This window comes from Eptesicus fuscus, chromosome 15 (assembly GCF_027574615.1).
Source record: "Eptesicus fuscus isolate TK198812 chromosome 15, DD_ASM_mEF_20220401, whole genome shotgun sequence".
NCBI classification, from domain to species: Eukaryota; Metazoa; Chordata; class Mammalia; order Chiroptera; family Vespertilionidae; genus Eptesicus; species Eptesicus fuscus.
The window spans coordinates 62686371-62701800 of NC_072487.1; the positions used below are offsets into that span (position 1 = coordinate 62686371).

Consider the following 15430-nt stretch of genomic DNA (forward strand, 5'->3'; position numbering starts at 1 on the left):
ACAAGCTGAGGGCTGTCCGGTTAGATCCTCAGTACCCAGCACGGTGCCTGGGCACAGAAAACACACTCTCAAAAAATATCTCTTTAATAAAAAAGCCTTTTCGATGGTGGCATCTCCAACCATCAGGAACTTTGTCTTTGCTTCTGAATTTTGATCCCCTGGCAATGTTTCTGCTCGTTAATGAGTAATTCTTGTCTGGGGTTTATGGCTCAGAGTACAGCAGATCGCAGGCAGCCTGGCAACCACTGGTCTGTGTGGGAATCGCCTTCCTGTGGAATCGCAGCAAGTTTCAACTTTGAACTCAGGAATGTCAATCTAGGCCTCGGGCCCAATGTCCAGCAGATGTGGCATGCTGCCAGAGGCCTTGGGCTTTCCACAGCTTCTGAGGATCCACGATCCAACTGTCTTCCTCTTCCCCTAGTGCTCCAAACTCCTCTCCCCGGCCCCACAAACCTGTGCCCGTGAGAGCTTTCAAACGGAGGCAACACCAGAGGAAGGAGCTAGAGCGGCAGCGGTGGCCTCAGGGCTGACACGGGAGGGTGGAGAAGCTTGGCGGAGCCCAGGACGACGTGGCTGACAGTGGTAAGATTTGGCAGGAAAAGGGCACAAGGGCACAGTTCTAAAAGCAGCGTTTACTTTGGTTTTCACTTCTCCAAGGCCCCGGGGCCTCTGTAAAGTTCTAGTTCTTGGGTCGTGCACACTCTCTCCATCAAGCCTTCAGCCACTGCAATAGCTGAGGTGTGTAGTAGGTGATGATGATGTCGGCACCTTTGTGGGAGAGAAACAGGGAACAGGGGAGGGGTGGGGCATCAGCTCTGGGCATACCTTCTGGGAAATGAGGGCCAGCGGGGAAGAAGGCTACTATGAAGAGTCACAGTTAGTGGGTTTCACAACGTAAGACTGAGCCCAGTGCTAGGCAATTCTAGCTCTCTATATTGTGTGACTGTGGACAAGTCATTTTCTCTTTCTGGACCTTAATCTGCCAATGAATAAAATGCACAGTGTGGAAGCAGGTAAGCTGTAAGTTCCCTTCCCACACTGGGTGCCATACCAATAAAACCAGCTCCCATTTATGGAGTGAACACACGCCAATTACACCGATCATCTCATTTAACCCACATGACAGCCACCTACCAGGTATCTTATCTCTACTATAGACAGGACACTGAGGTTCAGAGAAGTGGCTAGGCCAAGGTCTCCCAACCAAAAATCATAGAGAGCTCTGCTTTCTTCACGGTTCCATGTTCTGTTCTACAGTCATGTCTTTTCCTCTCAGGCTGTGTCTGTTTAGATCACTGTTACCTCTGGGTCTAAGACTCCAGGCTGTTTCAGGACTTCATTTCCATGTCTGGGCAAACTGCCTATTAGTCTGTGTGTCACAGGTCAAAAACCCCGCCCCTGCCAGCTTACCAGCTCTGCGGAAGGCAGTCATGACCTCCAGAACAGCGGCCTTGAGATCAAACGCTCCAGCCTGGGCTCCGTGCCACAGCATAGCAAACTCTCCAGAAACGTGGTACACGGCGAGAGGGAGCTCTGGGTGCTGCAGAGAAGCAGCAGGAGGCAGAAGTGGATGGTGGGTGTACCCCGGGGAGTGTCCCTTGTTCCCTGCCCAACCTTTGACCATCTTGAGCCCCATGGCCTCAGGCACTGCTGCGGACCCATTCTTAAACTGTTAGAGCAGGGGCAGGGAGGGGAGGATTCCTGTTCAGGGGCAGACTGCTTCCAACTCTGAGATTCTGCAGTCCGTCAGTCTAAGGTCCCAGAGCCCGTGGTCACACTCTCTCATGTCCCTGAGCCCCCCTTGTCTCTGCTCTGTGCTCACCTTGTTCTTCACCTCCCGCACAATATCCAGGTAGGGCATTCCCGGCTTCACCATGACCATGTCGGCTCCTTCCCGGACATCCCGGTCCTAAGGGATGAGGCAGGGTGTGGGCAGTGCCTGGGATGCGAGGGGAGAGGGGGGCAGGCTAGCTGGGGCTCAGGCTCTGGTCACTCACCACTGCTCGGAGCGCCAGGCCTCGTGCTCCCGGTGGCAGCTGGTAGCAGCGGCGGTCTCCAAAAGCTGGGCTTGACTGGGCCGCGTCCCTGGGAAGCAGAAACATCAGGGAGGGCTCCAGCTTTGAGCTAACGGGTCAGGGCTTCAACAGCAGACCCTCTAGCCCATCCCCACTCACCGGAAAGGTCCATAGAAACAGGAAGCAAATTTGGCACTATAGCTCATCACCGATACCTGTGGAGAGAACGTGGGGACTGAGCTCAGTCAGCCCTTTCCAGATGTCCCAGGGTCACGTGCAGGAAAGGGACTAGGCTGGGAGGTAGAGTGCCTGTGTTCTATCTAGTCCTACTGGAGCTCTGGGCCCTGATTTCCCTATCTCAGGAGCAGAGGTTGAGGCAATCCCAAAGACCTTGTCCAGTGTGTCTTCAGTTCCGTGATTCTTGGCCGATGTGGGGGTAGGGCTCTCTCCTCACCTCCCCACACCCTTCCCCCCACCTCCCTGCCCCTACCCTGTTGCCAAATCCATGTGCCATCAGAGCCTCCTTGATGGCTTCCACGCGTCCATCCATCATGTCCGACGGGGCTACCACCTGACATCCTGAGGGACAGAGGATGGCCTTCAGAACTCTGGGACCCTCCTGTCTACTCTGCCACCCCCCCGACCCAGAGGTTCTCATCCCTGCTGGTGGCTTACTCACCTGCCTTGGCATAGGCCAGAGCCACCTCTGCCAGCCGCTGGCGGCTCTCCTTGGCCTGGAAAGCCCCATTCTCGCTCAGAAGCCCTGCACGTCAGACAGCTGGATTTTAGGGAGCACCTGGCCTGTCCCACTGTGGGGAGAACCGGGCAGGGGGAGTGCAGGTGGCAGCAGGGCTGGTGGAGGGAGGGAGGGAACTCACCACAGTGACCATGGGAGGTGTAGGGGCACAGGCAGACGTCGCAGGCCACCAGCAGGCTGGGGAAGGTCTTGCGCAACAGACGGATTGCCTCGACGGCCGGGGAGTCCTCAGCGTCCGCTGCAGAGCCCCGCTCATCCTAGTGACAGGGAAAGGACAAAGCAGCGTGGCTGTCACATGAAGCCTCTGGGAGGCACAATGGCCCTCACAGAGTGCAGTCCCCACCCTCTCCTTTTGTCACCGTCTCAGCCTCTGGGCGAGGAGGCACAGTGAGGACTCTCCCCGTTTTGCAGAGGGGACTTGACTTGCCCAGTCAGGGTGTCCTAGTCCTACTTAGCTTCTTGACCTTACGTGGGTGCTGTCTTAGTAACAGGGGCCATGTCCATTCGCCTGTGGCCCCAGGGCCAGCACAAGGCCTAAGTGAGGGTGTGGTCAGTGTGGAACCTCAGCTCACCTTCACCCAACCTCCCCTTCACCTCCCCTCTCCTACCTCCCCCGACTCCTCACCTTGGGAACTCTACTGGGGACACCAAAGACCAGGACGCAGCGCAGGCCCTCTTCCACCAGGGGCCTCAGCATCTCTTCTAGCCGGTTCACACCATACCTGCGAGGAGGGGCTGCAGTGAGGCAGGCCCCTGGCAAGGGTCCTCCCCACCCTGCCACACTGTGCCTCTATTAAGAGCCAAGTGGCACTTGGTACCAGGAGGGCTCAAGCCCCATAGTATAGGGGGAGGGGGCAGGAACGTACCCAACGAACAGATGGGTAAGCTGAGGCACCAAGTGGCAGACTATGGGATTCAGCTGCAAAAGGCCCCTCCAAGCTTCTTTTATTGAACTCCCATTTGAAGTTAAGCTCTCCTCTCCAAGACTCTGCTATGATGCCTCTGGTGATGGGTGGCCCGTTACTTTACAAGGCTGCCTCTTCTGTTGTGGAACAACTTTGACCCTGACAAAACCCTTCTCTCTACTGAGCTGAAGTTAGACTCTCTGGATCTTCTACCCACTGGGTCTGCTTCTGCTTCCTGGCACCTCCCTCCACCTGTAAAATCTCTCCCTCCATCATCCCCCTGCCCTCCCCACCATGTCTCCTACCTGGCCACTCCCGGAAGGCTGGCAATAGGCTGTACATCATCAGGAACATCCCTGCAAGAGTGGGGGTGGGCTATGGATTGGTAGCTGTGGAAAGGGCCAGTGGTGAAGGGGTGACTAGGGGGGATGGTTGGGGAGCCGGGAAGGAATATGGAAGTGGAGATGTTGGGAGGAGGATAGGGTCCAGTGTCTGGTTCCCCTGCCTGGCCAAGCCCAGGGCCTGAAATAATAATAGGAACAACAAGAATAACAGTGACAGTAAGAGCAACCTTACTAAAAGACGAGCAATCATAGGAAGCACTCAAGTGGTTAAGAACTTGGACTCTGAAGTCAGAAGGTCCTCACTTACTATCACAGTCACTTACTAGTACTGACTGGGTGACCTTGGCCAAGTTGTACCATCTCTTTGAGCCTCAGGCCCTTTTTTATATCCTGGATGGATTCATTCATTTATTCATTTACTCATACAACAAATATTTATTGAGCACTTACTATGTGCCAGGTACTGGTCTAGGCTCTGGCAGTATAACAGTGAACAAAACAGACAAAAATCCCTGCCCTCATGGAGAAAACAATCTAGGGTGGGAGTGGGAACCTTTTTTCTGCCAAGGGCCATTTGGGTATTTATAACATCATTTGCAGGCCATAAAAAATTATCAACTTAAAAATTAGCCTGCTATATTTGGTTAGACATTTAATTAGCTCACCCCTAATGCCTTGGCAGAGCCAGATCAAATGATTTTGTGGGCCTTATAGGCCCGTAGACTGGATATTCCCCACCCTTGATCTAGGGGATAATATTCATACCTTCCTTATACGGATGCTGTCAAGACTGAAAGATAACAGATGTAGATGCTTAGCATAGTACCTGGTACACAGTGAGTCCTCAATAAATGTCAGCTGTTGCTATCCTATATAATAAAAGGGTAACATGCAAATCGACCGAACAGCGGAACAACTGGTCACTATGATGCGCACTGACCACTAGGGGGCAGACGCTCAACGCAGGTCAGTGCACTCTCATAGGAGGAGCGCAGCTCAGCCAGAAGGCAGCACTAAGGATGTTCAACTGCTAGCTTAGGTCTGCTCCTCACATGAGCCAGGACATTCCCCGAGGGCTTCCGGACTGTGAAAGGGTGCAGGCCAGGCTGAGGGACCTCCCCGCCCTCCCCCGTGCATGAATGTCATGCACCAGGCCTCTAGTTATTAATAATCCTGACTACCATCTCTTACATGTACATAGCACTTTACAATCTACAGAATATTTCTCAGCTTCTGTCATACAGCAAAAGCTCAGGATGGCAGGTAAGAGTTATTCTTATTTTCCATATAGGAAGATTGAATTCTTCTCAAGGTTTGTTTCATTCTAAGACAGCTGCAGTCTTTAACCCATACCTTGAGCTCCAAGCTGACAGCTCACTTTATCACCCACAAACAGATGCTTGCTCTGGTCACAGACATACCCACCCACCCACACCCTGCGGATCAGAGACCCGGCTCATTCTGGGGACTCACGTGACAAAGATGGGGTAGATGAGGTTGGAGGCACTGAACGTGGTGGCGGCTGCCTGCCAGGTCCGAAGCAGTGGGTGGAAGTAGCCGCTGTGGAGAACAGACTGAGGCTGCATGGTGAGCAGTCAGGGTACAGGGTAGCCAGCTGGTTGGAATTGAGGGCTCCTGGGGTATCTTCTGGGTGTTCAGCTCTGTGGGGGCAACAGGAGGAATGTGGAATGTGAGACATGGTCCCTGTCCCCAGGAGGTGGTCATATACCCGCAAGCTCTTCTGGATTCCTGCATCTCCTGCTGTCTACCCCAGTGTTCCTCTGCGTGTGGTTCACCAGTCCTTGCTGGTCTATAAGATAAGTAGAGAAATGAAAGTAGGCCTTAAGAAATTTTCATAGCAATTTGAACCCAATAATATAAAATTTGGGCTCATACTTATTTGGCCTCTCTTTTTCTTTTTAAACAATATTTTTCTAGAAATTCATTTTTATTTTATCAAAAAATCAATCTGGGCTGGATGGAAATTAGTATGAGGAACACTGATCTAGCCAACATTTATACTTTGTTTATTCCATGAAAAATGTCCATGTACTTGGCAGAAATTTTAGATAAACCGAAGTAAAAAACTCCCTGTAATTCTACCCTTTTTACGTGGACTTGTCAAGCAGGACACACACTAAGAGGATTAAACAGCAGTCCCCAACACACACACACACACACACACACACACATACACACCCTGTAGAGTGGCCATTGACGTGGTCTTTTCTAGCCCTCAAACTTCCTGCTACTCCCCAAGCACAAGCCACACTTGGCTAGCTTCCGGCTCTGCTCACCCTGTTCCCTTTATCTAGAAGGCTTGTGCTCTCGCCACTCCTCCAGCCCCAAATCCTACCTGGCTGTCCACAAGGCACTCCTTCCTTCCCTCTCCCACTAAAGCCTCTCTTCTTGCCCAGATCACACTCTCTCTTATATAACAGGTCTTTGTGACTATTTCTTAACTTGTCCCAGTAGACAGATCTTCTGCAGGTTTATAGTGAGTTCATTTTTTTTGTCTTCCCCACACACTCTGCCACATAGTAAATATTACATGAGATACCAGACATTATATCCTAAATGCTAAATAAAGGATGTAAGATAGAAGGAAGCTGGGGCAGTGTCGTTTGTTTCTTGAGCACCTACTGTGTGCCAGGCCACACTGGGCACTTGCACACATGATTTCTCATTAAGTTGGCACTACAGTCCTGGGAGGTAGGGCTGATTGAGTGCATCTCCGAGAGGTGGAACCTCCCTAAAAGAACTATGTGTTCCAGTGTGAGGTTGGAGGTCAGAAGAAGCTTGTTGAAAGAAGATGAGGACTTGAACTGGTTTTGCAGGATGAGTGGGTTCAGCTAGTTAGAGGAAAAGGGGGAGAATATTCCCTCAGGAAGAGAAGAAAGGAGTAAAGGTAGGGAAGGAGGGATGGCTAAGACTATTCTTAGGACCTAAGGAAGCAATGAATGGAACCACGTGTGTATGGAGGGGAGGGAAGGGGAAGGAAGGGGGTCAGATTGGGGACAGGAAGGTTTCTGATGGGGGCGGTGGGGGTGGCCTGGTCAGAGCCTGGCTTTAGGAAGAAAATCCTTACAGCCTGAGCACAGCAGATTGGAAGCAGAGGAGCACAGAGGATGTGGAGCCAGAGGGGTGGGGAAGGAAGCATCATAAGGCGGCCAAGAGGCAGTCTCTTGGGGCGGACGCTTTCCTGACCTGGAGGGCAATGGAGACAGGGACAAGGCAGGAAGAAGGTAATGGGGAGCAGACCTTGGAGAGGAGGTGGAGAGCTCCGTTTTAGACACTTCCTTTTGGTGTGTACAGATGTCAATGTGAACAAAAGTGACTCCATCTTTGCATCCCTGCTTTTGTTTTTCCATGCCGAGATCTCTGACCTAACTAGTCTCAGCCAGCACCAAAGCCTCACAGTTAATGATTAGCTGTGTCCTATAAGTTCACATAGTGTAACCATAGATTCCTATCAGTAAGTGACCAGAATGGCACAGCAAACAAGATAAATATCAAACTAGGTGTTGGCATTAATTCTAAGTAATTAGCCATCGTAAGACCAGGCTCATTGCATTCTTTGTCCCTTAGTCTTGTCAATCGTTAGTAGTTCAGCTATACTACAAAAGATTTATTAGTCTTGCCAAAACCGGTTTGGCTCAGTGGATAGAGCCTGCAGACTGAAAGGTCCCAGGTTCGATTCCGGTCAAGGGCATGTACCTTGGTTGTGGGCACATCCCCGGTAGGGGGTGTGCAGGAGGCAGCTGGTCGATGTTTCTCTCTCATCGATGTTTCTAGCTTTCTATCCCTCTCCCTTCCTCTCTGTAAAAAATCAATAAAATGTATTTTTTAAAAAAGATTTATTAGTCTAGCTAATAATCTGCAGAGTCGGATGGGTTGTCTCTTCTGCTCTGACCCAAACTTACAGTAAGTAAATGACCCCATAATAAATTCTGTTATAGTCAATGAACTTGCCTGCTGTTTGTCAGCCTGAAGACACCTTTACAGATTGGTGGTAATGTACTTCCACTCCACCTTCAGATGAGGTGCCTGGGGAACACTCAAGAGCCACTCATCTCTCCTTGTGTGAATGGGATCTCCAGGCTCAGAGAAAGGCAGGGACTTATCGGAGGTTACACATTCCCCTGGCCTGGGGAATCCTTTAGTACGCTGATGATGCCTTTCTCCCCAGTCTCCCAGGCTTCTTTTTATCTGACCCGCCTTCCAGTCAGGGTTGGGGTTATCAGGAGCCACACAGGGCCCCACCCTACCACCCCACCCTTGAGCCAGCCATATCACCTGACACAAGAGCAAGCCAGGCCTCCCCAAAATGTCCCAACTCCCAAATGAGCAATCATTCAGCAGTTACAAAGTCCCGAGTGCCCACTTTGTGCAAGATTTTGCCCTGGCTCAGTTGGTTGAGTGTCGTCCTGTGTACCAAGAAGTCAAAGGTTTGATTCCCAGTCAGGTTACATGTCCAGGTTGTGGGCTTGATCCCCAGTGGGGGACGTGCAGGAGGCAGCCTATCAATGATTCTCTCTCATTGCTGTTTCTATCTCCCTCTCCCCCTTCCTCTCGCTATATAATCAATAAAACATATTTAAAAAAAAAAAAAGATTTTGCTCCCAAGTCTTCCAGGGATTAGCCTAGCTTAGAGAGGTTGTCACTTGCCCAAGACTACACAGCTAGTTAGTAACAGCCAGAATTTGAATTTGTTCTAGACAATGAGTGCTGGGTTTTATCTACTAGTCCTGGTAAACACTTGATTCAGCAGGCACCTCTCTGCCTCGACTATCTTTGCTTTGCTTTGGTGGCTGGAGAGCTGAGAAAACAAGGAAACAAGAATTGTCCTTTTAGAGATAAGGGAATGGGAGGCTCCGAGAGGTTAAGTAACTTGCTCAATGTCATTCTGGAGTCAAATCAGATTTTGAAGCTGGGTCTACACACGTCTCAGATAGCAGCAACCTTTGTGGCCGGCTCCCAGCTTCTGGAATCCAAAGCTGCATTCCACTGGCTTCATTCTCGCTTCTACTTTAGAAGGCTGAGGGAGCAAATGAATGCCTTCTGTTTATCAGAAGCAACAGGGCAGGGCTGCCTAGGAGCTTTGCAGGTGGGGGACAAGGGAGGGTGAGAGTGGCGAGGGAGAGGCCTCCCTAGGGCAGTTCCACTTTAATATCTGTGTGTTGTTGTATTTTAATTTTAGGGTTCAGAGAGATTTAATTTTAAAAATGGGTATCAGTAATAAAGAAATTAAGTTGAAAATCACCAATTCTGTTTATCGCTTATATTCTGATGTGGAAATTGGATGCAGAGAGGCAACAGGACTTGTCTGACATCACACAGTGAGTCAGGTACAGAGCTGGGCTTGAGCACGGGATCTCCTGGCTTCTAGTCCAGTGCCATACCCTGCCCCACACATGGTCATTCTGCAACAACAGGTGCTGAATCAATACCTGAGGGGTAGAAAAACACCCCTGGGCAACAGAGTTGCATCTCTGTTTGCAGAGCAAAAGCCAGGTGAAGGTTTGGGAGATTTTCATACACTTGGGAGGGCACTTCTCTCAAATCAAGGGAGCTTGCAAGTCACGGCTTAAATCCTGTCACACCTCACTCAAGTCGAGAGCAAGTCACCATCCGACCCAGCACCTATGCTCAGCCACATTCGAACAGGTTAGCTCTAACTGGAAGGCAGTATAGGGTGGTCCAGAAAAAAAAAATCTACATTTCAGGGTCCAAGAGCCCCAGGTCTGGTCTGTGCTCAACGTGTGACTCTGGAAGGTTGCTAGCCTTTCAGATCCTATAAAATGGGAGTTAATCAAACTGGCAAAGCTGCAGAGATGAGAGATAGTGAACAAGGTATGTGCTTAGTCTCACAGTAAACACGGAGCTACTTTTATATTAGGAACAGAACTGATCTGGAACTAGATCTCCAGGCGTGCCATCACATCTGCACACACCCAGAAGGGAGAACTTTCATTCAAACCTGTGTGGGCTCCAAGGTCTCCCAAGACGTCCCAGGTGGGGGTGGGGGTGGGATCGCTGCCTTCCAGCAGTGTATGGGGGGGCGGGGGAGAAATAATCACCACACAGATGCTACAACAGAGAGGTGGACCAGGTGCTGTGAGAGGGATCTGTGTGCTCTGGGAGTCAAGGATGGCTTCAGGGAAGAGGGGACATTGAGGAATAAGTAGCTTTTCAAACTGGTTGTGAAGGTATCTCCTTTCTTAGAAGGCAACTTGCCCAACCTGGGAGTCAGTTAAGCTGGGCCCTGAGAGCTGCTACCAGGAGGGACTGAGAAAGAGCTGCAGGGTCTGAACCCCCCCATGTTGTGCTTGGCTGAGGATCCCAGAGGTTATGATCTTGGCACAGAGGCCTGGGAGCTACTGCCAGCTCTAGCAGGCTCTGCCACCAGCTGGGGAGGAGGCGGTCAGGAGGGCCAGCTAGGTAGAAGGTGGCCAGGGCTGAAAAATCCAAAGCCCCTGAGGGGCCCAGGACAGCAGCTGTCAGGCAGTTCTGACAAGGGGACCGACTTGTTTATTCAGCTCACATTTCCTGAATATCTACTCTAGGCCTGTCCCAGTGCTACACACAGGAATTAAAGAGAAGAATGAGACCTGGGCCTTGACCTAGAGCTTTGAAGAGCCCAGTTTCCTCTGGGCTTAGCCATTTGGAGCTATGAGGAGAGTTTGTCAGGCCCACAGACTCCTAAGACATCTTGGCTAAGAGGATCCTTAAAGCTTGTTGATTACATCATCGAAATGATGGTGAAACTGGGTTCAAGGAAGGACAGACACAGGCCCGAAATCATGCAGGGGGTCAGTGGCAAATTGAGGGCTAGAATTCAGGTCTCCAGCAGCCCGGTTTTCAATGCCCACTATTAATTACCCCTTGATACTTTTAAGAAAAGATTTCAAAGCCCACAGCAGAGTTGGGCTGTGGAGAACTCTGGGTGAAGGGGGTGGGAGAGGGAAGCAGACCGGTGACTCTGGACCTGGATGCAGCTGGCAGCCTGATAATAAAGTGCGTGGATTTTGGAGTCTGTTCGAGCTGTCACTCTCCAGCTGTGTGACTTAAGTTGCCTGGTCTGGTAAATGAGGACTTGAATCGCCCTCAATGGGCTGTTGTAAAGGCTCAATGGGCCAAGGCACGGACGTACAAGCCTAGCACAAAACGGCTGATACACATCCACCATCCTCCCGCATCGGCGATGTACCTCGCGCTCTGCACTTACAGAGGCTGCTCCAGCGGTGTCTAAGGGAGTGAACCCCAAGGGCTGGACACGTGCCCTCAAGGACTATGGCTCCGCGGAGACCCCTAGCCCGGCTGCAGCAGGGCAATCTACCTCTTAAGAGCCCAAACACCGGCCCCAAAGGACGGATCCCCGGCTGCACTGCCAGCGCTTCGGGCTCACAGCACCATCTGGGTCTAGGGACGCGGTGCCACAGCCCCCGCCTCCAAGTCCGCCATCTCCCCGAGTCCGGCCCCCGCTTACCTTACCTGCTCAGAGCTGCGAGTCTACGCTCCCGCCACCGCTCCCTCGCACGCAATCGAGTCCCTCCCGGTACACGAGGGGCGGGCCGCTTCCCGGAAGCGGCGTCCAGCTCACACCCCGCCCCGCCAGCCTGCACGCCACACCCCCTGGGGGCTCCAGGCTGGAGCGCTGACCAGCTTCAGCCCGGCGGGGGGCGGGGGGCGGGCTCGCCTGCCCTTCGGCACACCCGATTGGCTAGGCCTCGAGGCTCACGTGCGTGTGAGAGGCGCGGACCAGCGCGTGGGCGGGGCTAGGCCCGGGGGAGGCTGCGGGGCGGCGCGGGAGAGGCTCAGCGGTCACGGCGAGTGCGCCTTTCTCCGAAGCGGTTACAGCCCCAGGGTCTCTTGACAGTCCTCGTCTTCCCAATGTAGAGCCTACTTGGCGCTGGTTAACTATTTGTTGAAATAGTGGGACGTCAGGGACGTTAAAACAACACCGTAATGCCCAACACAATTGCTAAGTTCATTTTTGCGGACTGAGCATTTTAAAGTTTTTTTTTATTTCAGCACCAGGCTGCCTTCCAAGTTTTAAGAGAAGATTTAATCCATCGTAGTTGCCGAGGATCTACTCTGTGCCATGGTTTGGGAGATGTGATTTGAATGACATGGGCATTTTAGGCATTAGGATGAGTACAATGAGGCTTTGTGGGTTTGGGTGAAGTGGTGGTCGGGACCAATACCCTAACAAAGGAAATGCTTTCATAGAGGTGAATCAGGGATTATAGAAAAGCTAACTCTGAATCGTGAAGATGCCAGTCGGTTGTACTACACTTATACTCAAATTTTGTTTCTCATAATCTGTAACCCAAACCTGTTTTATACTTCAAGCTAAAGAGGTAGAGAGGCTTAATGCTAAGGAAATAGGACATCGTTTAATTCCCAGCTACTAGAGTTCTGATTTGTGTTCAAATAAGGAAGGTGGTAGAAAGGAATGAGGAAGAGTGAAGAAATAAAATGGGATCAGTGTGGTCAAGCTGCTAAATTATTTAAAATCAAGAAGGCTGAGGCATAAGGAAATGATTCTATTCTTGCTAACTAGCCTGGGAACTTAAACTTTTCAGTTGTGCATCCATGCCTGAATATACATGAACTCCATAGATAATCTGAGCAACTCAGTTAATAAACCAGACCTGGAAGATTACCATCTTGGATCAATCCAGAGGCTAAGAATGCAGGACTGACTCTTCTAAAAAAAATGTGCTTTTTACTTGAAAAACTCTTAAGCTTTTTTTTAAAAATTGATTTGGAGGGGAGGAGAGTGGAAGAGGAAGAGAGAGAGAGAGAGAGAGAGATCCTTTTCGGGACTGGACTTAACTGGAAACCTGGGTATGTGCCCCAGGGCAAAACTCGGTATTGCGCTTAGTTGTGTTTCAGGTTTGCAAACCTAGACACTTGAATAAAAATTTATTTTAGCAAAGCCTCCTGTTTCATTTGCGTCCAGTTGACAGGAAGTAATGTGTTTTTTTTGTGTGCATTAGAGTCAGAAACAGTACCATACATTTTACATTCACTTACCTGAATTTGACAACAGTTACTATCCTCATTTTACAGATTGGGAAAACAATTTCCAGGGAGATGAAAAAATTTGCCCCATTGCACACAGCGTACTTTGCAATGCCTGCTAAACATACTCACCTCAAAGGGAGAATTACTGCTCCCCCGCCTTCATTTAGACCCCCTGCCCAACATTTCTTTCATGACACCTGTTTCATCTCTGAGTTTATTGATAACTAAAAATAATTAGGACCATCTACCTCTAGGAGCCCAAACAGGGTGAAAATTTTAAAATGCTGTTTGGTGTAATCTATTTTTCCCATGTGTCTCTTATTTTTGACTGGAAGACTTTACTGTTGTAAGTCAGTATAGCTATTACTACTGGGGAGATAAGGATTGACTGGGAGACCAAAAGGGCTTTTTTTTAGGGTGCTGGTCATGTTGTTTGTTGATCTAAGTATGTTACATGGATGTATTCAGTTTGTGAAAATTCATCAACCTCTAAATTTATCTGCATCTTTTAGTATGTATAATTTTTTAAAAAAGTAAAAAAAAAAAACAAACCCAAAAGAATCCCCCCACTAAACTATTGTGCCTCCTAGGAGAGTACATGGCATTGTGCTAATGCTGTGAAGAGCATTAAAGAGATTAGTGGTTGCCAAGGGCTGGGAGAGGGAAATATGAGAGTTAACTGCTTGATTGGTAAGGGATTTTATTTTGGATCTATGAAAATGTTTTGGAACTAGATAAAAAGTGGTTGCACAACATTGTAAATGTGCTAAATGCCACTGAATTGCTCATTTTAAAATGGTTAATTTTATGTTCTGTGAATTTCAATTAAAAAAAAAATTGGTGCCCTGGCCAGTGTGGCTCAAGTTGGTTAGAGTGTCATCCTGTGCATGGAAGGACTGAGGGTTCAATTCCCGGTCAGGGCACATACCCAGGTTGCAGGTTCAGTCCCTGGTTGGGGTGAGTACGGGAGGCAACCGATTGATGCGTCTCTCTCACATTAATGTTTCTCTCTCTCTCTTCCTTTCTCTAAAATCAATTAAAAACAAAACAGAGCCCATATCCCCGGGTGAGGATTAAAAAAATAAAGAAAATTGGTTCACCAAACGCAATGTAGTATTTTGGTTTGGATCCTGGAACAGAAAAAGAATCTTAGTGGAAAAACGGATGAAATACAAACTAGTTTGGCCAATTTAATTGTACCTCTCTGTACTCTGCAATATTTCTGTAAATATAGAAAATAGATTAGGCTGCAAAAGTAATTTTGCAAGGGTAAGGATGGTAACCCTCTCATCCTCCAAATTCAGATCAGAATCTCTAGGCATGAAGGGCTATGGTTAAAAAAAAAAGAGAGAGCCCAGTTGGCATGGCTCAGTGGTTGAGGGTAGACCTATGAACCAGGAGGTCAAATTTCAATTCCCAGTTTGGGTACATGCCTGGGGATTGTGGACTTGATCCCCAGTGTGGGGCAGGAGGCAGCCAATCAATGGTTCTCATTGATGTTTCTATCGTTTTCCCTTTCGCGTCCTCTCTAAAATCAATAAATATATTGGGGAAAAAAAAAAAAGAAACATTACCTTAGCCTAGTAAGGAATATTCAAAATCCAGATACCATTACAGGAATGATAGAGATGAGAAAAACTAATGGATTACCTCAAGTATTCTTCCCAGTTCTTAAATTCTAGTTTTGAGTCATAGTCCCTACTCTCAGGAAACATGACTTTTCTTAGGTAAAGTTAGGTAAGAACTAAAGCCATGTGGAAGTGGGGTTCTTTTGGGGATTCATTCTTGACTGCGGCCTTCTGTTGGAGTAGAAGCAGATTAGAATAGATGGTAAGGTGAGCCTTCTTTAAGCAGGCTATGAAATAACATTCAGTATGGATTTAATAGGAAACATCAAGTGACTGTAATAGCAAAGTTCTAGGAAGAGCCACTTGGCAAGCAGAACACAGGGGAAGCTAGGGGAAGCTGAGACGAGGCAGGAAACTGAACTCACAGAAAGTCACAGGAGTCCAGATGGGACTTGAGAGCTTAGCCAAGTGGTGCTCATGGGAATTAATAAATGGTATTTCTGCTGTGGAGAAGGAAAAAAACACACACACTGGACCTAATGATTTTTGGGGTTGTATCTTTGTGAAATGTTATTTATAAATTCATGATTTGAGAAAGCTCTGTAGATTAGGTAATACAACACCAGACACACAGCACTCAATAAACGATTTGTTTTTTTTGTTTTTATATTTTATTGATTTTTTTTACAGAGAGGAAGAGAGAGGGATAGAGAGTTAGAAACATCGATGATAAAGAAACATCGATTAGCTGCCTCTTGCACACCCCCTACTGGGGATGTGCCCGCAACCAAGGTACATGCCCTTGACC

The 15430-nt window shown here is 49.1% G+C and overlaps 1 protein-coding gene across 3 annotated transcripts; it reads right to left on the reverse strand.

Moving 5' to 3' along the window:
• Positions 1–133: 133 nt before the first annotated feature.
• On the reverse strand, positions 134–11681 carry ALAD (aminolevulinate dehydratase). Of its 3 annotated transcripts, none has more exons than XM_054726814.1 (13): positions 11516–11681; positions 5751–5831; positions 5495–5682; positions 3983–4199; positions 3398–3494; positions 2894–3029; positions 2695–2778; positions 2506–2594; positions 2175–2230; positions 1998–2085; positions 1823–1909; positions 1411–1540; positions 134–768 (listed from the first exon to the last, which is right to left on the reverse strand). In XM_054726814.1, exons 2-13 carry the CDS (start codon positions 5774–5776, stop codon positions 710–712), a joined length of 1257 nt encoding a protein of 418 aa, XP_054582789.1. In that variant the 5' UTR covers positions 5777–5831; positions 11516–11681; the 3' UTR covers positions 134–709. The 3 variants fall into 3 exon arrangements, with proteins under 3 accessions (XP_054582789.1, XP_054582787.1, XP_054582788.1); XM_054726812.1 differs by having other exon boundaries at positions 11511–11559; XM_054726813.1 differs by lacking the exon at positions 5751–5831 and having other exon boundaries at positions 3983–4033; positions 11511–11574.
• Positions 11682–15430: the final 3749 nt, after the last annotated feature.

Coding starts and splice junctions, on each gene's coding strand:
- ALAD (XM_054726814.1), bottom strand. CDS start 5,776: ATGCAGGAATCCAGAAGAGCTTGCGG. Junction 4,200..5,494: donor ATCTACCCCATCTTTGTCAC/GTGAGTCCCCAG, acceptor TTATTATTTCAG/GCCCTGGGCTTGGCCAGGCA. Junction 2,595..2,694: donor TCTGGCCTATGCCAAGGCAG/GTGAGTAAGCCA, acceptor TCTGTCCCTCAG/GATGTCAGGTGGTAGCCCCG.